Source organism: Gopherus flavomarginatus, chromosome 8 (genome assembly GCF_025201925.1).
Source record: "Gopherus flavomarginatus isolate rGopFla2 chromosome 8, rGopFla2.mat.asm, whole genome shotgun sequence".
Taxonomy (NCBI): Eukaryota; Metazoa; Chordata; order Testudines; family Testudinidae; genus Gopherus; species Gopherus flavomarginatus.
Window position 1 is genome coordinate 111093001 of NC_066624.1, and position 27578 is coordinate 111120578.

The 27578-nt window shown below is 44.3% G+C and overlaps 1 protein-coding gene across 1 annotated transcript in view; it reads left to right on the forward strand.

Moving 5' to 3' along the window:
• Nucleotides 1-3431: 3431 nt before the first annotated feature.
• The window catches only part of TP63 (tumor protein p63), a 139239-nt gene continuing 115092 nt past the window's right edge, over nucleotides 3432-27578 (forward strand). The window contains exon 1 of the mRNA XM_050964795.1: nucleotides 3432-3508. Coding sequence (XP_050820752.1) covers nucleotides 3447-3508 — 62 coding nt within the window. The 5' untranslated portion in view covers nucleotides 3432-3446. The remainder of the gene's footprint in view (nucleotides 3509-27578) is intronic.

Consider the following 27578-nt stretch of genomic DNA (forward strand, 5'->3'; position numbering starts at 1 on the left):
AACCCCCAAACTCAGAAAAATTGGAAAATATGTCCAGGATTTAATTGGAAAAATAGGAAAATGGGTGGGACAGGAGGGAACCCACAATTTTCCACATTAGCAGACCCAGCTGTACTGTGGACTGGTCCCCCAGATCTGGAGGGTGCCTTCAAGCCAACCTGGCTTCCCCCTCACCGTGAGCTGCAATAGGTTCCCCTCAGCCACAGAGAGCATCTCAGTGAATCAGGGCAGAACCAGGAATACCTGATACCCAGCGCTCTTTGGTAATCACCAGAGAATTCAGCCTCCTTCCCTGATGGATGAAATGCTCACTTGAAACATGCTTTTATTCCAATCCAAACCCTCACGTGCACTTAGACAAAACATCTTAATCTCTGTGCACTAGGGGAGTGTGGGAGGAGGGAGAGCCCTGCAGCTGTCTCTCTCCCAGACTCAAAAACAACAATGATGGAGTGACACCCTGCATTCTAACCCACCTACACACATACCTCCTCCACATACCCTTATGCCACCTAATTAATGTGAGACTCCAACTGCAAATCCGTCCCACAGACAGATCTGCAATGCCCTGGCTTCCTTCGCGCTTCTCTAAGGCATGTGCACTCTGCCAGCAGGGAGGTATCATCCCATTGCCAGACTCTGTGACAACGTCCTCTGAGATGTTGTGACCAGCTGGGATATCACAGGCTCTTCTACCCTCCAGAGGTGCTGCCATTGAGTTTTACCCTCGTCACAATTGCCTCTTTAATTCCAGCCTGCCATGGTGAAATTTATCACCCACAAAATGGGCAGCTGCCCCGCATCTGAATTCTTTGCTCTCAATATGAGCCTTTTTCTCCCCCTCTACCCAACAGATTTTCTTCAAGGAAGGATAAGCATGTTGGCTGGATGGCATTCAGCCTGGGGAATCTCCCAGCTATATGAGAAAGGGTGCTGGCAACACAGCGGGTGGGAGTCTCTCTTTTTACCTCAGATTTCCACTGCAGAGTATATGTGAGTAGAGACTTTCAGCCGAGAGATGCTTAGCACAGAGCCTGTAACTAGTTCAGCCAGAGCGAGGGACTCCATGTGGTTCACCTAATAGAACTGAGTGGCAAGGGAAAAAATTCCACCCCTGAGATCTAACAGCCACTGTGTGAATTCCACAAGCTGAGCAGCTCTGCCTTCAGAAACGAGCATTAGTTGTCAGAGGAGGGGGAAGGCCATGAAGAATCTCACCAGGTGGTCGAGGTACAGATCACTTCGTCCACAGTGGTGGTCTACACTTCCATCTTCCAGCCAGGACTCAGGTAGAAGCACACAAAGTGCGTGGGACAAACCTATTCCAGACCTGTTCTGTAGGCAAAAAGGTTTGGCTAGATTGGAAGAAGCATCCAGATTTTGGATGTTGATCCAAAATTCACAAAACTCTGAACCTTTGGGAGTCTCCCTGGCTGTAGCCATGAGGGTTCCGAATCATTCATGGGCCAGGCTCTAAGGTGGATAGCACTAGTTCAGATCCCTAAGGAAAGGTCCTAGAAAGTTTCTTAAAGGGATGCAATCACTAGTTGCTGTCTTTCAGATGAGATACAGAACCATGTTCCTGGACCTTTTAAGATCTTGTCGCACTTCTTACAATTATTTATCTTGCAACAGTGGGAATGTTTTCTGTGTAAATTACAATTTAAGGAATATCTGATTTGCATTCTGTCCATCTGGAATGGCCACTATCTTGGCCAACACCAGGAGCATGAGTCTCTACAGCTTCAGCTAAAGTGCCAGGCTCTGTAGCTGAGACTGTAACAGACTCTCATCCTCTGAACAGGTCGTGTAGACAGCCTTATGTCTGACAGGGACAGAGCCCTTGACTTCAGTTTCTAGAATTAAGTACCAATCCCCTCTTTCTCTGTGAACTCCACATATTGCAATGTAAGCTGCCTGAACTTGGCCAGGGCTCAGGGCTGCAAGTTTACGGGATTCACAATTCACAGATGTTAGGAACTATCAGGCTGAGTGTGGGTGGAGACTGTCAAGTTTTAAATAGCTTCCCTGCCACCCTGGCACAGACAGCAAAGAAAATGTGTCCACATGACACGCTTCCAACCAAAATTTCCTACGAGGAAAAATAAAAGCCCAGCTCTCTGCCTCTGAAGAGGGCTCCTGGCTTTGGCTCACGAGGTTGGCATTTGCGCTGACATCAGCACCTTGCAGGTGCATTGTGGGTAGGTGAGTTGAGGGTCAGCTCCCCCTCCCCCTTCTGTTTGAAGATGCAATCCTGTTGGTGGATAGATACGTGGACGCTATTTTTTCCTGCTGGAATCCATTTTAATTTAGCTCCTGATTCATATTTCATTCATTCTCCAAAACCACAAAACCAGGATAGGTTTACAGCATGCACTATTTGAGCGAGACACGGAGGGGGTGATGCAGTGGCAACAGAGCAGGTTGTTTCCCTGGTACGTTTCCTGGTGGTGAAAAATAAAAGCTTGTTTTGTTTTTCTTGATGGGGATTAACCTGCTTTTTATCTTTTCCCTTATCAAGGCTAATTTCCTCTTGTGGACTTGACTTTGCTGTTGTTTCCAGCTGCTTGTAACAGCCTGGAAAATAAATGGATTTATTCTTTAATTCCTTCCTGAGAGAGTTTTTTTTTGTTTATTTTTTGTTTTTAAATATCCAAGTATGTTGCAACTCTGCATGGGAGAGTTATAAGAACTATAAAAACACACTGGGATTTTAAAAATTCCTTTTTAAAAAAAGGAAAAGTATCCTAGAGAAAAATTGAAAATTTGGTTTCATTTTTCTTTTGGTGGGGTAAAGGAGCAAGAGTTCAGAGTTAAATATAATTGAGGAATTTCCCTGGGTTTTTGGTCGTTCAGCTTTTGAAACTGTGACCACAACGGACAGTTTAACTGCAGAGAGAGACTGACATGAAAATTCCCCTAGGCAACTCTGTAAATGTGTTAGCCCCAGAGGTGGCCATGAAAGCACTCAGAGCAAGATCAGAGTCAGTGCAGGCGCAACACCAGCACAGGAAACTCTGGCCATTTGGAGGCAAAGTTGACCAACGAGAACAGCAGTTTGCAAAATCCCAGAGCTGCCAAAATTAAACTCTGAGGTCACCATGGAAGGCAACCAATGGCCAGCAAGCTCAGAAGTTCAGAGATGCCCGAGATGAGTTCCCAACAACAAGTGTGGCCGATGTGCACCAAATATTATTAAGGATGTAGAGAGGAGGGGGAAATATCTCTGCAGAAGATGCCCAGCTGGTAAGGAGTGACTGTGATGCTCAGGTCACTTGATGAATCCCATTGGCCAAGCCCCTGGAAGACCCCACCCATTTGCAAGTGTAAAATAAGTCTCTAAAGTTCTATCTCTTGTATCACTTGACCATATTGCGTTTAGCCTGCTGGCTTTATATATATTTATTTGTTTTGTTTTGTTTATCCCTGAAGAGGGATCAGAGGAAATGAATTTTGAACCTGCACCATACGCCACCTTGCAATATTACCCTGATCCCTGCATGCAGCGGTGAGTTGGAATGTGACATAAGTTTCTCCTATCACAGATTTGATCCGAGTGCCTTGTGTAATTATTATCTTTTCTGCTAGCATGCAGTGGCAGCTGGGCTGCATGGGGGAAAAATGTGCCACTCGCTTCATGCTTGGTGAAGCTGATTATTATTTTTGGCTTTCTAACTGGTTATTGTTTAATTATAGGCATCCGTTTAAAATATCTCCCCTTTCCTCTTTGGCTACAGAAAAGATATCTGATAAATAATATGAAAGCCAACAATATTTTAGCCTTGCGCTTGGGGTTAGACTATTACTGTGCTTTGAGAAGTGTCAAAAGTACTTTTTAAATGAAAAGGCTCCTGGACAGAACATAAGCATTAGTAGAATACCTAGAGTTCTGGGTATTTAAAAGATGAATCAAGTAAATTGCGGAGAAGATCCAAACTGTAGAAGTTTTTTGCTATCTTGCTGAGATACAGTCATTTCCAAAGAATATTTTTGTGTGCTGCTTAATAGTGAACATTGTGGCTAAACAACAACTCTTCTTTTTAGTGTTGTTAAGCTGTTTTATAGCTTTCCAAATGATAAAAAAGCATGTCACAGAATGGGGTCTGAGTGTATCAGATTGTTTGTTTCTTCTAACAGGCGTTTGCTATATTTGAACATGCAAATGACATGCAGACGCTATTTTTCCAGTCATAAAGCGAGGAGAGGTGAAGTCCTTTCATTGTGATCTCTTGTGGAGACACTCCTTGAAGGATAGCTTCTGTCTGGATTATGAGAGCCTGTTGGCCAGATACTCCAGGGTTAACTCATCCTTCAGCACTTTGCCTAATGAAGGCTGCTTATGTTGCAGGGCTGTCTGTTTAAGTAAGTGCTTGGTTACTGTCACATAACCCAGGGGATTATAAAAGCTTTGTGATCTCTTTTTCATTAACAAGATTTGCCATAATGTGTTTCTCTTCCCCTACTCCACGCTGATACGTACCCAGGGCTTGCCCCATGTGATGAGCTCTGTGGGCAGTGTGGAAAACTGGCAGAGGGAGAGAGAGAGCCTGAGGTTTAGGGGAAGGAGGAGGGCTGGTGGTGAGAAATAGCAAGCACTCCTTGGCTACGCTGCCTTCATTGGGGAATGTGGAATCTAGCAGGAGGGTATTGGTTTCCCCTGTGAAACCTTCCACAACAGAAGTTGTATTGCTCTTGAGACAAACTCCGTCAAATTCTGATCTCCGTGAAATCTGTGCAATCCAACTGACCTCTGTGAGGGTGTGCTTGGTGTGAAAGAAATACAGTGAGAATACCTACATGGGAAGAAGATTTCTGATGATCGCAAAGAGCTCTTTAATCGATCAGACAAAGGCAGAAGCAGATCTAGTGCCTGGAAGGCAAGGCTGACCACATTCAGCGTAGAAAGCAGGAGCAAATATTTAAAAGAGGGTAATTAATCTCTGGAACAACTTGCCTACGGATGTGGTGAATTCTCCATCTCTGAAAATCTTGAAATCAAGAACGGACCTCTTTCTAAGATACATGCTGTAGTTCAAGCAGAAATTCAGGGCTTCACTGACTGAAGTTCTCTGGCCTATGTATCCAGGAGGTCAGTCTGTCATAATGGCCTCTTCTGGCCCTAAAAATCTATTTAAAAGTAAATCCTTTGTCTATAGCTTGTGGTCCAAGCTTTGCGCCTTATGGTCACACTGAATTTTTGCAGATACATGTATAATAGTGTGAGAGGAGGGTGCAGGGTGATTTGGGACTGGTAATGTTTGACAGCCCTTGATATCAGGTCCCCAGCTCAAGTCCAGCCCAGGTGAGTAATGCCCACAGGTCGTAACCATCTCATGGCTATTTGCATGGCATGAGAGGTGAGTTCAATCCAGTTCGTAGGGTTCCAAGTCTGCATTATAAAAGCCACCCCTACCATTGGCCCCTGTGTTGGCAGGCTCGGCGGAGAAGCCAAGGTCTGCATCTTTTTCCTTCTCATTCCTCCACAAGGGGCAAGGCATGTTGACTGAACTCTGAGTGGGCACACTTATCTTAGAATCATAGAATAGCAGGGTTGGAGGGGACCTCAAGAGGTCATCTAGTCCAACCCTCTGCTCAAAGCAGGACCAATCCCCAACATGAAGGTAATTAGGTTAGTCAGGCATGACTTGCCCTTGGTGAATCCTTGCTACTGCCTGAGCTGTGCTGATCCTGTGGGTAAGAGGATGTAACAGGATCTTTCATAGGGAAGCTGTTTGAGATTTTTCCAATGGAAGTTTTCTGCTGGAAAATGCTGCTTATGAAATTGAAATGTTTCACAGGAAGTATCTGTTATTAAACGTTTCCTTTGGATAAAGTCAAAATGCTTCTTTTTGACCTTTATATGAGGATGATATTATTTATATAATACCCAATAGAAAACCAAAATGAGAAAGTTGGAAGGAAGCATTTTAACTGCATTGAAATGAGATGATGCATCTGTATCATTGTTTTGATATTTCCTAAATGAAATCCGGGGGAACTTTCAAAATGTCAGAATTTCCCCCCTAATGGAAGTTCCAAGTTGCAACTAGCTCTACGTCATGGACCCCCCCACACATGCACACCCCTTTTTTAATAAACATATTTAGTGCTAAGTATGCAAATCCTGCTGCAATTAGAGCTGTTTCTCACTTTGATTTAGGGCATTTTCTTAAACACGACCTCCTTGTTCCTGGGTGGTGATTCAGCCACGTGTCCATGGGCTCCCTCCAGCAGAGGAATTCTGTGCTGATTCTGGTGTGTCTGGCCAATGTGTTCCCAGAGGCTGGGGTAGTGGCAGGGAAAGTGCTCTGCGGATTTTACACTTTCTTTGCCATTGAGCACTAAGAACTGTGGCTTTTAGAGTTTTCCTCCACGTCTTTCCATTATGCTGTCCCCAAACCTCTTCAGTATTACAAGGGAAACTGAAAGGCCGATGATGTGAGATGAGCCCCATGGAGTTTCCTGGGACAGCAGGTGAGTAGAATGGGGCCCTGTAACATTAACAGTTATTTCATTAATAATACTTACATATAGCACTTGTTGTCCATAGGTTTCTAAACCCTCAAGGCGGGGCGATTGTGGCAATGGTTGGTGAGGGGATATGCCAAAGGTCATACAGTCAGTGGTAGAGCCTGGAATAGACCCCCGAGCCCTCTGATTGCCCAGTTCAGCGCTGGCTGTCCTAGACCACTCTGCTTCCTGTCCTACCTTCCTGATGTCCTTGCAGCCAGCTCAGGGCAAGTACCCATCTCAAACACTTCTGAGGCCATTTACCACTTGCTAAATGCGGCAGGTGAAACCGAGAGCACTCGTGGGTCACAATAGCAGAGATGAGCTGGACTAGTTGCAGCATATGGACCTGCCTTGAGAAGCAGAATATATTGCCATGAGCACTTCAGTGCTCCGTGACCTGAGCTCATGGCCTGGATAAAGAAATGGACCATTTGACTGGACTAGTCCCTGTGCAATAGTGAAGACGTCCAAGGTAGAGCATGTAAGCAGGCTTCAAAAGGAGCAGTGAGCAGAAGAGGCATGTGGCTAAGTTGTTTCACGTTTTTCCTCAAAAGAATAAGACCCCAATGGCAAGTTAACGTCAAAACCAATTAATTCAAACAATAAAATAAAAGGAAGGGTTCCATGTTTGTTATATTCCAAGAGAAGCTCTATAAAGAGTCATTCATTAGTTCTAAAGGTAGTTCAGCTCTCTGGCCCAGATCCAAGGTACTTAACCACATGCATAACTTTAAGCACGATTAGTCTCAGTGATCTATCTACTCATTGTAGTCCATGGAACTACTTGTCCATAAAGTTACACATATTCTTAAGTACTTTCCTGGATCAGGACCTTAGATATACTAGTAACAGGTACTATAGAAAACCTACAATAGTTGTGAGTCATCAAATAATCTACTTCTCTAAAATAGATGGGGGTTCCACCTTTCAAGAAGTGTCTGCCTAGCTGCAGTTGAAAGCTACTAATGTAAAACCAGGAAGGCACTGTAATTATGATCAAAGTCCCAATGCTTGGAGCTATATAATTAGTACTTCTCTCCAAGCCACTTTTTTCAGCTTAAGTCTAGATGGGGGAGTGATGTTTACAGATAAGTCACTCATGGTTTTGGAAATGATGGTCATTAGACTTGACTTTACCTAGAAACTCTGCTCCCTTTGGATTACATTTTTCTTTGTAAGAGACACACCTGTTAGGAGAAACAAATTAACATCCTGCCTGTCCTCACATCTGGCTCCCTCTTCACTCATGTGAGTGCAAAATATGTTGTCTCAAAGTTTCTAATTGCTGGCGTTTCGTAGGTATTTACTGGGGCAAACACATCCTTGGTGTAATTCCATTGAATGGACTCACCTATAAACTGCTCTTTCTTCTTTAATTTCAGGCCATATAAATCACACTGCTGATTGGCTTAGAGCCCACCCTTCTAAAACTCTCACTAGTTGCTTGGGCTTGAGAAACAGTCCTTGAATCTCACTGATAACTTCTAACCCCTGTTGAGTCTATGTCAGAAATATGGTTTCTTAGGCTTGGTCACAGTCTTCTTTGACCAAAATACAGATAAATGTTGAAGTTTTTTTTAAAAGAGGTTAATGGAAAAATCTCCTTCCAGAAATTTGTTAGGGTGCATGGGAGAATGAGGCAGAAGAGTTTTAATAGCTTCTTTTAAATGAGTGACCGTGACTTAGGTTCAATTATTGGAGATATGTGGTCTCAGCATAAGCCCGGTAACCAAAACGCCTGAGTTTCTTAGATTCATAGAAGGGTCCGTTGTGATCATCTAGTCTGACTCTCTGTAGAACACTGACCACAGAACATCCCAAAATAATTCCTAGGGCAGAGCTTTTAGAAAAACATCCAATCTTTAAATTGATCGGGGATAGAGAATCCACCACAACCGTTGGTAAATTGCTCCAATGCTAAATTACTCTCATTGTCAAAAATGTGAACCTTCATTCCAGTTGGAGTTTGTCTAGCTTCAATTTCCAGCCATTGAATCAAGTTATACTTTTCTCTGCTAGACTGAGGAGCCCATTATTAAATATTTGTGCCCCATGTAGGTGCTTATAGACTGTGATCAAGGCACTCATTAACCTTCTCTTTATTAAGCTAACTAGATTGAACTCCTTGTGGCAGGTTTTCTAATCCTTTAATCATTCTTGTGGCTCTTCTCTGAACCCTCTGCAATTTATCAACATCCTTCTTGAATTCTGGGCATCAGAACTGAACACAGTGTTCCAGCCACTTTTGCGCCAGTGCCAAATACAGAGGTGAACTAACCTCTCTGCTCCTATTTGAGTTTATGCATCCAAGGATCGCATTAGTTCTTTTGGCCACAGCATCACACAGGAATCTCATGTTCAGCTGATTATCCACCACGACCCACAAATCTTTTACAGAGTCTCTGTCTCCCAGGATAGAGTCCTGTAAGCATGGCCTACATTCTTTGTTCCCAGATGTACATATTTACATTTAGCCATATTAAACCGCATATTGTTTGCCTGCCCCCAGTTTATCAAGAAATCCAGATCACTCCAAATCAGTGACCTGTCCTCTTCATTATTTACTACGCCCCCAATTTTTGTGTCATCTGCAAACTTTATTTAATTCTAATCATTACATCATGTGTGTGCGTGGGCAAGTAGCTTAACTTCTCTGCCGTAACTCCCTCTCGCGTGGAATAAGAAAACAATGTTCCTATACTTGTTTGCCAAATAGAAGTGTTGTGAAAGTTAATGCTTATAAGGTACTTGGCAAGTGAAAAGCCCTATATGTAAGTGCTCATTATTATTCACCTTGGGTAATAAAACAGAGATTTCTATGTCTGTGTAGGAAGGAGGCCCATTTGGGTCAAAAATGCAGGCCCCATCTTGTAATCAGGGACAGCTGAGAGTTATGCACAGCACAAAGATGTGTGCTGTGTCCCTTGTCCAGCTGTGAATCAAAAGGAAAGTTACTCATTCAGTGGACCAATAGTCAGGGCCGGCCCTAGACCAAATGATGCCCCAGGCAAGAAGCGTCTTCAGTGCCCTTCCCCTCAATTTGTTAAACTTTTGAATATCTTATTTTGTATTGCATTTGTAGCCTGTTTCATGACTTTGATGCACGATTTGCATGAATGATTTATCCCTGTCATATGAGACGATAAATTTGCAAACAACAAAAACAGCACTCCTAGCCCAGCGCCCCCCAAGCCACCTGCCCCTAAATCTGGCCCTGCCTGTAGTAATTCTGGCACAAGTTGCTCATATTTCTATTTAAGACAAGCTGGGTGATATGATGATGAACTCTTGTCAGAATAATATTTAAAAAATAGTATCTGAAAACAAAATCAATACCTCACTCTGGCAGACAGGGCTAATCTGGTGCCACAGATTTCTTGCTTGTAGACAGTTGTACTCCTTACTGCTCACCTTAGCATACATACTACTATGCCAGGGCAGAACAATCATCTAACCAGTCTGACATCCTGCTTGAACTGAAAGCACCAAACCCAAATGAAAAAAAAAACATGTGACTTGTTATTAATGTATATCTGACAGCCCCTGCTAGGCACTAGGTGCTTTCCAAGCACATAAGGAGGATGGTGCCTGCTCCTGGTGACTAGGGTGATCAGACGTCCCAATATTAGAGGCTTTGTCTTATATATGCAACTGTATCCCTCCCGCGCCCGAAAAAAGTGTCCTAATTTTTCACACTTGCTATATGGTCACCCTACTGCTTAAGCCCCTGGCCAAAACTGCCAGTGACTTCAATCAGACCTGGACTGAGCTTGCTCCACCTAGATGAGGGGTGCAGGAGAGCTGGTTTTCCTAACCCTTCCCCCCTACCCACCATGGGAATTGCTTGAGTCTGAAGACTTATGAGCCCTTGTCGTTTGTATTCTAGCCACTGTAACTGTGGGAGCTGTTCCCCTTGGTAGGAGTCTTTAATGAGTGGCCAGACATTCGCAGGGCACATCACCCACCATTGCACTCAGATTTGCATGAGAGTTCGTTCTTAGTATGTTACACTCGGGTGAAAATTTGGCCATAGGTGTCACAACAGGAGCTGCTGGGTGGTGAAAATGTTTGAAATCAGGTCCTAACTCTTTTTAGACCCTTATACCAGTAAATTATTTGCCTTGATAACACCCTGTAGCAGAGAGTTCCACAGGTTAACTGTACACTGCATAAAGAGTCCAGCAAAACCTGTTTCAATTGGCCACTCTAATAACTGACAAAAATCAGTGTGTTGCTGAGATGCCCTAACAAAGGGGGAACTCAAATGAGTGAGAGGACAACTTTAGGCTCCTGATGTCAATCTTTTCTTGCATAGGTTTCACTATTGTTTTTTAAATATTGACGTCTGTTCATTGAGTTACGCCCTTCTTCCTGTATTGTGAAAGTGCAACAGAACACAGGATAGGTCTTCTCTGTACCAGACATTATTGCGAGCCTTCCTTCTCTTGAGAAGAATAAACATTTAAATAATCTTGGTACTTTTACATTTCTCTGTTTATAGAAACCCCTCACTCTCTTCCCGTCCACCCACCCTGGGTTTGTGTTGCTCTTTTCTGGACCTCTTCTCTCTTTGTTAGAGAGACATTTTTGTGTGGCGGATACCACATACTTTTCATAGTCATTGCCAAAGTGCTTAAAGTTTTTGCCTTAAAACTTCACGCAAACTGCCGAGAATGTAGTAAGAAGGTGCCAGTCAGCTTGGAGATCTCTTTTGTGTTCCTCAAGGGATTGAAGTGGAAGTGAATGGTCTGTTGTCTCTGTTTTTTCTGGCTCTAAAAGGGGATGGATGGAGAATTTATAAAGTCTTCGGTGTGGTCCTTTTTGGTCTGGGGACAGAATCCTTGATTCACGGGATCCTTCCCGACCTTTCCACCTCCATCAAGGCTGAAAAAATTAATGAACCAGACACCTAATGGCTCATCTGTTTAGATGTGCTCACGATGTTCATGGTAAAGGCCATGAATATAATCTCCCATTTATTTGCAGGGTCCCACCCTGCTAATAGTTAACTTGCCATGTCTTTTTTCTGCAGCCACAATGATTTACAGCCCCGGATCAGTCTTTTTTAGCTGCAAATAAAAGAAAAGGCCAAGGTTTGGGCTGGATTTGTAGGATGACCACTGTGTGCACTTTGGAGCAAGGTGGGGAATCCACCCAAATCCTGCTCTGTAAACATTTCTATGCATATTAGGTTTTACAATGGTTCTTCTCCTGGCCCCCCACCCACACCTTCCCTGTGCTCAGTTATATTAATATTCTTGGAAATACCCTCTCAGTCCCTTCAGAACAGAACAGGCCAGATTTACAAATGTATTTAGGCACCGAAGGAGGCGAATGGGCACCTGGTGCCATTTACAAAAGTGCCAGTGTCACTTAGGTGCCTATATCCCATTGAAAGCCAATGAGAGTTAAGTGCCTAACTTGCTTAACAGTTTTGTAAATCCTACTAGGCTTCTATCTGCATTTTTAAATGCCCAAATACCTCTCTACATCTGGTCCCGTGTGCTTAGAATTTTAACAGGAGCTGCTGGGGAATGCACCACTGCTACAATGGGGATCCCGAAAGGGAATCTTTCCTTTAACATGTGGCTCTTCAGGCTAGAAGAAATACGAGACATGGCCCAAATTACTGCCTGAATTTGCCAAAGCCAGGAGAAGAAAGCTGGGCCTGTGACGTATCATAGAAGAAAACCAGCAGGCATGTGACCTTGGACTCAGACTAAAATACAAGTACTAAATGAATCTGGCTTTCCAGGGAAATAGAACATCGATGGGCCAAGTCACTTCAGAACATCGTCAGGTGTAACGATGCCACACCAGGCAGGGTGTCGAATGACTGGCTCGTGTGTGGTCTGCATGCCGCTTGTGTAGAAAGTGCCTGTTGCTGCCTCCCTTACTCTGTGTTAGCAGTACCTTACTCGGCAAGTATTAGTGGGCAGTACTTGTGGAGGAAGGTACTCCACACCCTGGGGCAGAATTCAGCCCAGATTGATTGCCGGCACCAAATACTGGCGTGACTTCCTCCTTCCTGTCTGACAATGACAGCTGGGCAACGCTTTTCCCATTTAGATTTTTTTTTAATGAATTCGTTTGTTTAAATTAAAATGTTGACAGAAAAAGCCCCTAAAAAATTCTGATGCAAATGAAAATATTTTTGATATACCAATTATAATAATAATTGCACCTGTTTTGGGGTGTTCTTTATCAGCTATGGTACACATCAACACATCTGAAAAATGAGGAAGAAAAAAATTCATTTTTCCCCAGCTCCAGTGATAAAGCGTTGTTAATACTCATCTTTTTTCTGTTTACATCATATACCTATATAACTTCATGTATATTCTAAATACCTGATTGTATCGCTGGCCTTCTTGCTATGACTTCTGAACAGACTCCAGCTCCTTGCACAGAGATGTAGGGCTCCTCTGTTGTTAGGTGCTATAACTATTGCTGATTCATGGTTAGTAGGTGGATTCGGTTAGGTCCCTCTGCATATGAGGAGCAGCTGCCTCTAGGGAAAAACTCTGAACTAAATATTCTTATTTTAGACAGCAAAATAAGAATATTTTAAAATTTAAAAAACCAAAACAACCCTTCTCTGTGGGAAGGCTCCATCTTCCATTGGGATAAAGCAATAGATTCCCTGGCACTAGTCACAAGCATGTTGAAGAACTGCACAAAATAGAAGTTGGCAACGTGCAGCTGATATAAACATCACACGTTTGAAATGCTCAGCTATGTGTCATAGAACCTAGACAGCTAATGGCGATTCTTCTGTAGTGTAGGAAGGATGTTCCTGTGCTTTTGTAGCAGGAGGATCTGGATCCCATCCCTGTACTTTTGTAGCAGGAGGATCTGGGTCCCACCCCTGCTGAGTGGTGCATAGCTTAGTGACCACCAGGAAGTCTTAGTTGCAGAACTGCCAGCCATAAGCATTCCCAAATCATGAGTCAAGCACTTAAGTCATGGGATCAGTTTACAAATCATAAGATTAAAAACAAAAGTGATGTTCTTTGCATTTGCCTTTTAACTTTTGAGCCTTTTGGGTTCACTTTTGCAAGCTTTTCTCCACCTCCATGAGGCAAGAAACTAACATTTTTTAAAATCAAAGCTGAGATTCTGGTGTATTCACATGATCCCAGGAGCTAGTGCTTTAAAAAAGCACCAAATATCATGAAACTCACCATAAAATTGTGAGAGTTGGCAATACTACAGGTGTCTACAGGTTCATTGTGATAGAGGGGTCCAGTCCTACAAACATATACTACCAGGCATAGTTGCAGCGGTGAAGGAATCGGAAGCACTTCAGGTAGCATATAGCAGTAAACTGACAGAGTTTGTAGCAGGTAGCTTGCTAATTAGTTCCTGAAAACCTGCCTGCTTTTACTCCTTTTTTATATTTTTGTCCTTCAAAAGCCTTCACCAAATGTAGCAGAACATCTTATTTTCTGTTGTCATCTACCAACTAATGGGAATAATTTTATTTTGGTTGGTTTGTTTTTATCCTCCGAAGCACACTGGATTTCAGCTCATTGGGGGTGGGGAGGGAAGTCAGCTAAGCGGAAGAAGCCAGCTCCCCTGCACAGAATAAAATGACAAGAAACAGAATCAAGACCTTGCATGTCCATCTGCTTTGCTGGTGTTTGTTTTGCGTTTTAATAATGATGCACCAGGAGACAAGAAGCTATGTTTTACAACTTCCCTCTTATACTGAGAGATGGGAATTTTCAGCATGATGATGATTTTTTTCATAGCAATTCAGTGTGATCAGGCAAATATGAGAGAGGAAGTTAAATAAACCTCCAGAACAATTTATGGAGCCAGAAATTTGTGTGATGAAAGCCATGGCTACGTTCTGAAAAGTAGGTGCTTATGGGAGCCAAAGTCTTACCTGGCTGAGTTTACAATGTCAGAAAGCTGTGAGCAGGGGACGGTATAAGCTGTATAGGTGATGTTCTGTGTCTGGGGACTCTGTCCCCTTCTCCTAAGATTATATGTATGAGGCTGAATGCCCAGAGGCCGTATATAATGTGACAGTGCCAAGAACCAAACGAAGCCAGCATGATTTCACCTGCCATGCTTCCTTCATGGCATGGGTCCCCTCTTTATACTAGGGCATGATGTCATCTCTCCAGCCTGTCTCTCTGGCCTTCTCAATGCCCCTGAATTTAGAGAATGTCTGTCTTGCGTGACCTGGGATAACAACAACTCAGCACCTGCTGTCCAGCGTGCTCCAGTGTCTCATGTTCTCACCAGCGTACAATCTGCAGAACTTCAAGCACTTGTGTAAACAAAGCCTGAGATTTGTTTGGGAGGACTTTTAGGATAACCTGATTCCATCACACTTCAGAAAGGTCCTAGTCGCAGGAAAATAAAAACGTTCCACGCTGGGTGGACTGTGTAAGTCACCTGGGGCAGGGTTCTCCACGACCGGTCCATGGACCAGCACCAGGCCCTGAGGTCTCCCAGACACAGTTTAGGAAGGCAGCAAACCAGACCCTTGTATCAAAAAGGTTGAGAAACACTTGCCTAGAGAACGTCTTGTTGCCGGCACAGATAGTACCCAAGGCCAAGCAACAGCGGGGGGGTCCGTTGCCTGGTGTGCCGCGCCAATAAACACACCAGGCTGGAGAAGCAAACCAAGTTTAATTGAGATCTCAAAGCGGTGCAGGGAGACTGACGCCTCAAATCATGCACACCGAACACAAGCAGTTTCCTCCTTTTATATCCCAGTTGCTTTTTGAGAACCTTTTCTTGCTGACTAGCTGATCTCTCACTCCCCCCTCCCTTCCCATCCAACTGCAGTATCTTTTCTCACTCACTCTTTTGTCTTTCCCTTTCCTCCCCCCTCTCCGCTGCTGAGACATGTATACTGTATCTTGAAACGGCCTTGAGCATGCTTTAGCCTAGCTTCAATGTATTACAGCAGAGAACTGGCTGTTACAACCAAAAACTAACTGTTAACACTACATTTTTGCAGCTATTAGTACATTAGGTTACACTAGGTTACACAAAGTGTTTAACATGGAGGAACATTGGTTCATTGAGGCCTGAGCAGGAGGGCTTCATCGGCACTCATGATCTTCCACCCTCCCGAGTTACCTAGGGTTATATCTAGTGACACCAACAGTCTCCTTGGACAAACAGGGAAGAGGCTGCCTTCAGATAATCCAGTCTGGGTTTTGTATTGAGCTCAATGTTGGCTGGGACAGGACCTGGGAGAGCTAGACATGCTGAATACACTGCAGGAGCAATCCGCTGAGCCCACACTGTGTTCCCTGACAAGTGGCGTTCCCATCACCTGGGCAGAAGAGAGTGCTACAGTATACAACAGGATAAGGAGGCAGAAAGGAGCTTTGTGGCTATAGCTCAGCGTCCAAAATGTTTCCCTTCAGGCTTTTGTATGAGTTTACTGCTTGTGAAAGGGCCTGACCAGAGGGACCTGGAGGCTGATCTTACTTGGCAAATGCACCGGTACATAGGCAGTAGCAGTATACGCGTCTCCCACAGGGCCTCCAGAGGAAATACGAGCTGAGGGTGTGACTAGGGTGACCAAACAGCAAGTGTGAAAAATCGGGCCGGATATAATAGGAGACTATCTAAGAAAAAGACCCAAAAATCGGGATTGTCCCTATAAAATCAGGACATCTGGTCACTCTAGCTGTGACTAAGCACTTGTAGGTCAGGAACTAGGCGTGGTCCTCTGCAAAGTACCCACCTCCCTGCAGGCCAGCTCAGCTCGCACAACACTTACACACCTAAGTGCTCAGTTTTATGCACTCTGAGTAGTTCTAGGGGCTTCAGTGTCTTGGCAGGTCCCTCCCGAGTTGTAAGTAACTATACAAAGTAAGAGGGGTGGGGCCTGGGCATGGAATGGGCTACACTCTGTGTAGGGCATGTGAAATACTTTGGGAATTTCCTTCAAAAGATTCCATATGAATGTCCAATATTTAACTGTGCAGTGATTCCAGCAGAGCTTGTCTGTATAGACCAGTGGGTCTCAACCAGGGTACGCGTACCCTTGGGGGTGCACAGAGGTCTTCAAGGGCGTACATTAATTCATCTAGAGATTTGCCTAGTTTTACATCAGGCTACATAAAAAGCACTAGCAAAGTCAGAGCAAACTAAAATTTCATACAGACAATGACTTGTTTATACTGCTCTGTATACTATACACTGAAATGTAAGCACAATAATTTATATTCCAATCAATTTATTTTATAATTATATGGTAAATATGAGCAAGTAAGCAATTTTTCAGTAACATTACACTGGGACACCTTTGTATTTTTGTTTGATTTTGTAAGCAAGTAGTTTTTAAGTGAGGTGAAATTGGGGGTATGCAACACAAACCAGACTCCTGAAAGGGGTACAGGAGTCTGGGAAGGTTGAGAGCCACTGGTCTAGGCTGTGTATGTGTTTGTGTACACTAAGCAGAGGATTACAAATACCTGATGAACTAGAAGCTATCTATTAACCATAGACCCAGGACATAAACTACACGTTAATCACATGAGAATTCCTGGCTCTCAGTCCTTTGCTCGGACCGGATCGTGCTTTCTGAGAAGTTACATTTACACTACGTACATTGGTGTATACTGTGCCTCTCCCTGCCCCAATACACCCATTATTTAACTGGGTGTGTTTTTTATTGCAAATAAAGTTCCTCTTCCTAAACCCTGTTATTCTGTGGGATGAATATTCCATTGGTATTTAGTCCACAATAGCTGATAGTTTGGGCCTACCACATTCACAGCCATGAAAAACATGTCACAGACTGTGAAATTTGGTCTACACCCACCCCTGAAGTCTGGTCTTTTGTGTGCTCCTACCCTATACTATACTGATTTAATGAGGGGAACCAGCATTTCTCAAACTGGGGGTCCTGTCCCAAAGGGGAGTTGCAGGGGATCGCAAGGTTCTTTTAGAGAGCTCATGGTATTGCCACCCTTACTTCTCCACTGCCTTCAGAGCTAGGCGGCTGAAGAGCGGCGACTGTTGGCTGGGCGCCCAGCTCTGAAGGCAGCGCCCCGCCAGCAGCAGCGCAGAAGAAAGGGTGGCAATACCACACCATGCCATCCTTCCTTCTGCACTGCTGTCTTCAGAGCTGGGTGGCTGGATAGTGGTGGCTGCTGACTGAGGGTCCAGCCCTGCAGGCAGCAGCACAGAAGTAAGGGTGGCAATACCATCCCATGCCATCCTTCCTTCTGCGCTGCTGCTGGTGATGGCTCTGCCTTCAGAGCTGGGATCCTGGCCAGCAGCCGCCGCTCTCCAGCTGCCCAGCTCTGAAGGCAGCCCATTGCCTAGAGCAGTGCCGAAGTATGGGTAGCAGGACTGCAACCCCCCTACAATAACCTTGTGACACCCCCCCGATACACACCCACCACCCCTCCCTCTCCAGGACCCCTACAATTACAACACGGTGAAATTTCAGATTTAAATCTTGAAATTTACTATTTTAAAAATCCTATAACCATGAAATCGACCCAAGGGACTGTGAATTTAGTAGGGCCCTACTGATCATTGCTCCCTTTTACCCACATTATCCTATATTTTAAAAAGGACAACAATCACCTCCCAGATCCAGTGGGCAGCCCCTCAGGGCTGTGCCTATCCTGATTTGAACCAGACGCTGTTGTAATTTAGCTGGAGGTGTCTAGTTCTCCTTTTTCTATCCACTTTCAAATGCCACCAGTCTCCACTGATGGAATTGCATAGTGTTAATTATGAGCCAGTTTCAAATAAGTGACTATCTTGCTGAAGATCGGATGCAGCTGGCTGAATTGTCTTTACACTAAGTACAATAAATAGTTTCCTATTCTCCATTGTGGTCTGTGTGTGTGAGAGAGAAAGACCGACAGATGAATGAAAACTGAGGAAAGCTGATTGCTGGAAGGAAGGCTGGAAATGTTAAAAGTACACCCACCTCGAGTGCTGAATTCAGTGGTCTGCTGTAAGTGCTCCAATTGGGTGACTGCTGCGCTCACAAAAAAGTGTCCACACTAATGACAGGAAAGCTTTAAAAGGGCTGAGCTTCTGTTCAGAAAAGCACCTGAAAGTTTGGATTTTTAGCGAGACCCTATCCAAACCTGTCAGATTTGCAAATCTCAGCTCTTGAAATCAATGGACAATTGTGATGGTTGCTTGTACAAAGTAGACATAAAATTGTACTCACGGTTATTGGCATGGCCCTATACTTTTGAAAATAGCCCAGGAAGTCTAGCAGTTTTTTTTTTTAACTTTTACTATTTCCTGTTGCTTCAACGATTAGTTTAATAAGGAACACAATTATTGTAATTTTTAAACTGTTCTAGGCATTTAAAAAAAACATCTAGCCTCCTTGACAATGTTTCTTTTGTAAATGGATGAATTTTGGGTCAAAGCCATTCTGTGATCACAGAACCCTGCCGCATAGTCGAGATCTCTGAGGCTCCTTAAAGTCTTGCTGGCTGCTTCTATGTGCACTTATTGAACTGTCTGGTGCAATCCATTGTTAAAGAGGGATCAGCAGGTTGCCTGTTGATGTTGAGTTAAGCCCAGAGGCATCGAAAGACAATTCCTTTTGATTTTAATTGTAGCTGTAAAATAGTTGTGAATGCCATTGTTATGAGGAACATGAATGTGTGACAGCTCCTTATTAAGCAGTAATGTCCCAGTAAAAAGAATATCCACACATGGCCATATTTTTCATTGATTCCACCCTATGTTGGATAAATGCAAAATAGCCCAGAAGCTGCCCCACTGTATTTAGAAATGTCATGATGAGGTAACTATGTTAATTGCAATAACTTGGGAGTCCATCTTGTCTTAGCTCTGTATCCATAAACCTTCTCTGCCTATCCAGACTGCAGCACAAACAGTTCTTCTACAATCAAGTCTAAATGCTCATTTTGCTCACTAGGTTGCACTGTTATTGCAGCTGTTTTGGACCCAGGATATGGGTGAGATATAAAAGATATTGTCCACCTCATCTGCTAACGTCCTTCTTTCACCATTTCCCAGGGGAGACTAGGCAGGTAATTAATATTCTTAGAGTTGTGGTGTAGTAACAGCTTGTTGGGCTACCTAGAAAGCGGCTGACCTATCCCAGGCTTCCAGAACCAAAAAAGAGAAAAGTCTGTATTGGTCAGGGCAACAATGAGACATGGTGTTTGGTCACATTGGGGCTAGATTGCCTTGATGGGAGCTGCTGGGTGCTTCTGAAAATCTGCCCTCTATTAAGGAGCCTAAATAGGCGCTGAGGTCATGTTAAAATCTGATTCCTTTTGTGAGTTATGGGCACTGAAAAACCTGACTCTGTGCTCCTGAGAATCCAGCCCAGGGGGGGGTGTCAGGTCACGGGCCTTGGCGTGGCTAGGGGGCGCTAGTGCACACTGCTGCGTTGCTCTGCTAAGAGGCCTGTGGGGAGCAAGGTCCTGGGTGGAGGTTCCTGCATGCTGCAGTGTTTAACTGCCCTGCTCTGCTGAGCACTGCAGGACGTCCTGGGAGGGGGCCTTTGAGCCTGCAGCAAGCAACACTGGGCCATTTCCAGGCAAACAGAGAGCTGGAGGTAGAGTCCTTGCATGGTTAAGAACACAGCTTAGGTACATTAACGGCTGCTGCAGTTTAGATTCTTCTTGCTTTTGTCTCTTGTGTGGCAAGCAGTGTTTCCTTTCAGTCTGCAGGAGTATGGTCATGATGTTATTAGAGTTAGAGCCCTTTAGGGACCCAGTGCCAAGTGGAGGTTGAAGCTTTAGGAGAGAGGTACAGTGATGCAAACTCATGCATTTGGATTTAATTTAGGGGTGAGCTCTGTGTGTGCATGTGTAAGTCCATTTCATACTGTGCTGAATTTGCTTACATGAAGTTATGTTGCAGTCTAAGAAACTGTTGGATTTATTACCTGGACTGATTGATATTTATGATGTGGCATTGTGCCGGCTCTGGACTTAATTTACAATACTGTTTGCAGTACACTCAGTACTTGTGGATATTACTAATGCTCTTCCATATCACTGGGTACGTTGCGTATGTAGGACCAAACCCAGGGCACCCAAGGGGCTTAATGGGAGTATATGTGAGTAAGACCTGGGTAAAACTCAGGAAATGGTTCATTGTCACTGTAATTGCTTCAAATGGGGAAATAATAGGTGGAGGCTAAACCTAACTAAAACAGACAAATACATGTGGCTCAAACAAAATGTGCTTCTGTTCTTTTTGATTTGTGGGACCATAGCTTCTAGGAGCCCTGGTTGTGGATCAAAACCCCACTGTGCTAGGCACAGATACTGAACAAAAAGATGGCTGCTGGGCTATAAAGCTTCTATTGTTTGGGGAACCTTGCATAACTCATGGGAACCTGTATCCTTAGTGAGTAATGCAGGCCCCCAAAACTAATAGCAGTAACACAGGATGTCTGATAAAGGGGTTCTTATCCCTTTGTTCTATGGGCAAAGCTTTCAAAACTATAGTCAAAATGTTCGAAGTTGGGTGCTATATTCAGGCAGGTAGTAATGTAGGAAATTGTGTGTTCTTAGCACCTCTGAAACTTGGGCCATTTATTTAGATGCTTGATGATGGATTTCAGTGCCCTTTTAGGAACTCCAGTTGAAAATACTAGCCTAGGGTTCCAAACTGTGTATCTTGAAACAGGGTCAGCATCCAGACAGCTCTTACAAGAACACAGAGCGGAAGGGAGTGCAGTCCCCTGCTATCACAAGCAAGGCCCTCATAGAATTCTGTTCATATTAGATGTATAATCAATTTCTGCTAAAACCCTGAAGCCACAGATGCTCAGGTATTAAGGTGATGAATGGTCTAGAAACCTATAAATAAATAATTATACAGAAAAGAGATCTGAAGCTCTAGTTCAGTGGTTTTGTGATGTTGTTGGACACTCCCCTCCTATTTGATCAGGAAAATTTTGGGCTGCTGGGACTGCTTTAAAAGATGAAAAGGCTAATGACAAAGTTCCAGTATCACTGGACAGATATTTCAGTGAGCAAATTTAGGGCATAAACAGATTCAGATAGAATGCAATTTTCCAGTTTTGATTGGTTTTTTTCTGGAATTTGGATAAAATGTAGGGTGGGATTTTTTAAATCACTTATGTAACTTGGGAGTCCAAGTCCAATTTTCAGAGTCGCCTATGTAGTTTGGAGACTAAGTTCCACTGAAAGTCAAGTGCCCAGGTGACTTCTGAAAATGGAACATACACTCCTCAGCACCTACCTAGGTGTTCATGAAAATTTTACCCTTTTCAAACCAAATATTTTGCCTTTTTCTTTTGTTAGGAGGAGGAAGGTTAAAAAAATACCCAACGGATTTTATTTCGAGAGCATTGAATTTGAATTTTCCATTAACTTGAAGATTTTTCCCCCCAAGAATGTTGTGCAGATGAGAGCTTTTCCTGTGTTAAATAAAGTTCTCCCCATCTGCAGCTGGACAGCATTATTAAACATCTCAACAACACACTTGGGGACAGGATCTATGAGAAAAGTGTGTGTGTGTGGAGGGTGTATTTAAATTTCAAAATTGCAAAAAAAATTATTTTTATTATTTAATAAATAAAAGACTGATGGGTAGGTTTTTTTCTTAAAGTCAAAAACTGGAAACCCTCTCTCTGTAACATTTAATTGCTAGAGTGGTCGTACTGAGACCAAGCTCTTATATAGCACTTTTCATCCAAGCACTTTACAAACATCATTGTCATTGTTTTACAAATGGGGAAACTGAGGCACAGAGCGACATGACTTGCCCAACATCATCCAGCAGGCCAGGGGCAGACATGCTGTTAGAACCCTGGTTGCCTGATCCATAGGCCACTGCTGTTTCCACTTGGCAGCACTACCTCTACCAACTAAAGAAATGCCCTAATGAGAGGAGGTCACGAGTGACAGTTGTCAGGATGATTATGATGAAGCATGGAGGGCAGAAGTCCCAGTCCTCTGTGGTTTGCTGGTGCCTTTATTATGGCTTTTCCATTCCACATGCAGACGTGACTGTCCTTGGAAGGCAGAGGATGAATCCTTGCTCTCAGCTGTGGTGGATCCCTCTCTGAGGGGACCCTTGCTGCCTACTCTGATCAGGTTACTGTCACATGGTTGCAGTCAGTAACAAGGTAATATGCACTAAGAGGGTGACATGAACTGGAGGCGTAACACTTTCTTATGGGTACAGTAACACCCCGGATGATTGTAACTGAAAGATGCTGGTGAATAACAATAATTTTTCAGTTTGTGGATGTGTTCATTCCACAGCAGTTTTGGCTGTAGCTAGTTTCACTGTTTCTTTTGTACAGTCAGTTTCTTCTTTGCAGAAAGAACCCTGACCCACAGGAGAACAAAACACTCCTTTCCTTCTCCTCTGAAAAAGGAATTAAAAAAGAAAATCAGGATATGCTGTTAAAGATGGTTCTACCAGAATTTAAAAGTAATCAGTGCCCCTTTAAGGGTCTCTAGCTTCTCTCCTGGGCTATGCATGACTGATTCTGTAGAGATGCCTCATGTGTTACACAGATATTTTGCTTGTGTGTCTTGAGCCCAGTTCCTCTCTCCGGCTCTCCCCTGCAGTTGCCGCTCCCAGCTCCTGCTCTTGTTCTGTGTGGGCAGTGCTTGGTTCACCTTGAGGCCAAGGAGTTCCTACCGGATGATACAACTCCTAGCCCTGTCCTGTGGCACTTTCATGCTCTTCCCTAGGGCACAGTCAGTTTCCCAGCCCATAGTTCCTGTCCTTATCCTGATTCCCCAGGTCTCATCTGGTTTGAGTCCCTCCTCCCAAATTCTTTGCTGTTTGTGTGTTTTCTGGGATGCTGGTAGCTGAGGATCTGGGAAAACCGAATCAGGCCCTAGCAACCCAAGAAATACGTGTGCTCTGGGTGGGCATTTTTTTTGCTATGAAAACCTCCATTTTGTTGAGGGTTGCTTGTCCTTCTACATAGTCACATCCCCCCTACACCATGACTACCTCTGTTTCCACCTGCAGGCATTTACAAAATAAAGGTCATGGGCCCAGAATGTGGTAGGATTGTCCCAAGGTATTTGAAGCAGATCCCTGAAGTTTGGCGACTGATTGAAACTACTTGGATCTGAAATCTGGGCTGGAAACCTAAGTAAGAATAAATAATTGTGTGCCATCCAATAATGCCCACTGCTGCCGGGCCAGGGATCCCCAGACACCAGTCTCTCTTGGGGTTCCATGAGTCAAGCTCCTGATATTCAGCAGTAGGCTGGGAAACAAGGGATAAAAATGTGTCATCCAAGTTTGGGGTGGTTCTTTGTTTCACTCACATTGGTTCACTAGGCCTCGGTTCCAAGGCCTGTCAGGAAGTTTAGAAAGCGATGAAGCATTGGTGGTGGGGTGGGAGGGAGATTCAGGAAGCGTCTGATACCTAAAGTTAGGGTCCGAATCTCCAGGCTTTCACAGAATATGCAAGTGTTTGGATCCAAGGGTTTTGTATTGGCCTGTCTTGAAGATGGGGGATGATGGCAACATTCAGATCTGAGCCTCCCCAGGCATTGGGGTGGAGGGCTGCTCACACAGGGACCCATTCCTGATGCAATATGCCTGTGTTTGGTTATTGGTGGCCTTTAACAAGCTCTTCCAGCTTGTATATTGGGGGGGGGGGGGGGCGGGATGAGCCTGTCCCACAGAGTTAGGGGAATTCCAGATGACACCGCTTGCCAGACGCTCTCACTTGTCCCAGGCTGCCAACTCCGCCTCCTTCTCTTCTTGCACAGCTGTGTGCTTCATTAAATAGCGATGTCTACAAATCACTGCAGTGTTAAAATGTAGAGCAGGGGGAATTCCAGCTCTCTGAACGCTGCCAAGTTCCTAGAGTTTTAGCAGCACACTCAGAAAGAACAAGGGCCCCCACCCCTTTCAAGAACTAAAAATATGACTATACCAAGATTTGGTCAATTATATAGACTGCTTTTGCATTCTACTGTGGTTGTATCTTGTGCCTCTTCACGTACTTGAATGGATTTCCTTGGGTCTTGCAGGGAGAGGCTAGTGTTTGGTTAGAATCACGGCTGTCAGGCCTGAGACCACCGACTCCTCTCACTGTTGGCCGGCTTCTCTATTTGACCCCAGCCCTCAGGCTGTTAAAGGCAAATGCTTTAACCAGCTATGCCCCCTGGCCATGCATCTAGAGAGTATTAAGGACTGGGTGAAGTGTAAAGGGTTAATTATTCAGGAAGGGCAGCCTATCTGGTTAAATCGCTAGAGTGAGCCACAGGGGATTAGGATTCAAATCCTTGTCTTGTGAGCTCCCTATACAGTCTCTGTAGCCAAGATGGGCAGAAGTGGGTACCTACCTGTGACACCTTAAAAGGGCCTGATTTTTCAGAAAGTGCGGGGCACCCGCTGCCTGAGAATCAGGGCCCTTTAAGGTGTCTCTAGTCAGGCATCCAGAATCACTGGTCACTTCTGAAAATGTCTATCTCTGTACCTCAGTGCCCTACCGGCAAAATGGGGGAACTGCTACCCTACCTCCCAGGAGGGCTGGGAGGACGATGTGATCTAAGGTTTGCAAGCTGCTCTGGTGCTGGGGGCTGGGTCAGTAGACATTTATTTGGAGCTTAGCTCCTGATTTGTAAATGTGGGGCAGGCTTTTTAGAAAACAGCTTTCTAGCCCTTTTGTTTTCCCTGAGATGCTGCAGCCTTTTTCATGTTATGTGAGCCCCATCCAAATGGACCCCAGCAATACCACGGGGCCTGGAAGAAAAAAAAAGTGTTTGTCTTGGGAGAGAAGAAGGAAGCAAGAGCCTGTAACCCAAACTTTCCAGTCTTCAAAAACAGTTTGCTTTAGGGTGGGATCTGCTCTAGTTTGTCCATCCTTGGCATGAATTATAAGCCCCCCCCCCATGAGACTCCTCCAGACTTCTATGCCATGGAGTTAAGGAGTATAAGCCAAGGCAATTTCGTGTCAAGAGTTCATACACTATTAGTGTTATAGGGAGAAAATTCCTACCCCTGCAAGAAGGCCTGATTTTCCAGAGATGCTGGAGTCAGTGTGAATGCTACAGGTCAACACCTCTGAAAAACAGATCATTAAGGCTTACAGCTTTGGAGTTCCCTATGATTTCTTATTCACATCTGTTCTCCTCATGTACTATATAAACCCTACAGCTAGCCTGATGGCAGTTCAGATCTTCTCATCCCTGACACCTGTACTGAAGAGGGAAAAGCAAATAAACCCAGGCACATGGCTTGTTCGGGTGGTGTTTCTGGCTTTTCAATATCATCTCTCAAGAACAGGGGTCCTCAAACTGGGGATTGGGGCTCCTCAGGGGCTTGTGAGGTTATTACATGGGGGGCTGTGCGCTGTCAGCCTCCACTCCAAACCCTGCTTTGAGTCCAGCATTTATAACGGTGTTAAAGCAGCAAAGAATCCTGTGGCACCTTATAGACTAACAGACGTTTTGGAGCATGAGCATTCTTGGGTGAATACCCACTTCGTCAGATGCATCTGAGGAAGTGGGTATTCACCCACGAAAGCTCATGCTCCAAAATGTCTGTTAGTCTATAAGGTGCCACAGGATTCTTTGCTGCTTTTACAGATCCAGGCTAACACGGCTACCCCTCTGATACTTGACACCATGGTGTTAAAGGTATAAAAATATAATTGTAAGGGGGGGTCACACTAGAGGCTTGCTGTGCGAAAGGGGTCACCAGTATAAAAGTTTGAGAGCCGATGCTCAAGAGGCAGATGGACTCAAGTATGGAGCTTTGTCTCTTTAACTCTGCCCCAGCCACTCTCCTTATATGAATACGAAGCACCTGGCCCTAAGGCTGGGTGTGTCTGGTCTCAAACACAGGCCTTCTTTCCCTAGGTGCTGTGGGCATAGAAGGGTTCTCTCCTTTCAGAAGTGTAAGTAAAATAGGCTTTTGTGCTCCATTTCACTAGTAATTTGTAAACAAGAACATATGCACCGAGTAATGCTCCTATGGTAGGAATATCAACCCTGCCACAGTCACCACAGCAGTTTTCTCTTCTGTCATCATTTCTCTGATATCAGAAGTGTTGTTTCTGAGTAAGAGAACATTGTGCCCTCCTTCTCCTAGGGTAGGAGAGGCAGAATTGTTGTGGGGGAATGAGTTGGTGCTTCTAGATTCTCTTGTCTCTTCCTGAATCCGCTAATGACTTGCCCTGGTGGTAAACTAGTCACTTAAGGCTTGATTGTCACACGTTCTGCGAATCCGCAGCTCTGGCAGAAGTGAATAAGAACTGCAATCATTTAAGTATCTGATTTTCAGAAGTGCTACTCTGCTGTGCCTCACGTTACCATCTTTGTTTGTTTGGGTTTTTTTATTCCTGTCTGTGAGGAGGGTTAATATTTGCACAGCCCATTGAAGCTAGTTAGAGCACAGGTGCTGTGTAACTGCAAACTGTGCTCAGGTTTTAAAAAAGGAACAAACAGTATTAATGGCACCTTAGAGACTAACACATTTATTCGAGCATCAGCTTTCGGATGAAGTGGGCTGTAGCCCACAAAAGCTGATGCTCGAATAAATGTGTTAGTCTCTAAGGTGCCACAAGTATTGCTTGTTCTTTTTGTGGATGCAGACTAACAGGGCTGCTACTCTGAAACCAGGTTTTAAAAGTGACCTGTCAGTCAGCTTCATGGCAAATTATATTGTTTTCCCACCTAAGGGATATGCCTGACAGAATTCTGTCAGGCAATCCTTGTAAAATTATCAGAGAGAGAAAAGCATTCAGTGCACATAAGGCACTATATGTGAGGACGGCTATGCATGTGTGAAAAGACCTTGCAACTGTGATACAGAACCTCGTGCTGTGATTCCATCTGGTCTTGCGAGGTGAATAGGATCGGCTGGGTGGGTGTTTAGGAGGAGAGGCACACAAGTAACAGTAGCTGATGCTGGAAGCAGTCCTGGTGATGCAGTAGGCTGAACTCTAGTTCGTGTGTAAGCAATGCTCTGGCAAAGGGCTAGGGAGAATTGTACTGGTGAAGAGAGAGTGCCTCTTAGATGAGACATGGTCCTTTTGATCGCTGAAGATCCGCTGGAGCTTTTTATAAGAGTAGAGTTGTCAGATCCAGTGTTCAAGCCAAATTACAACT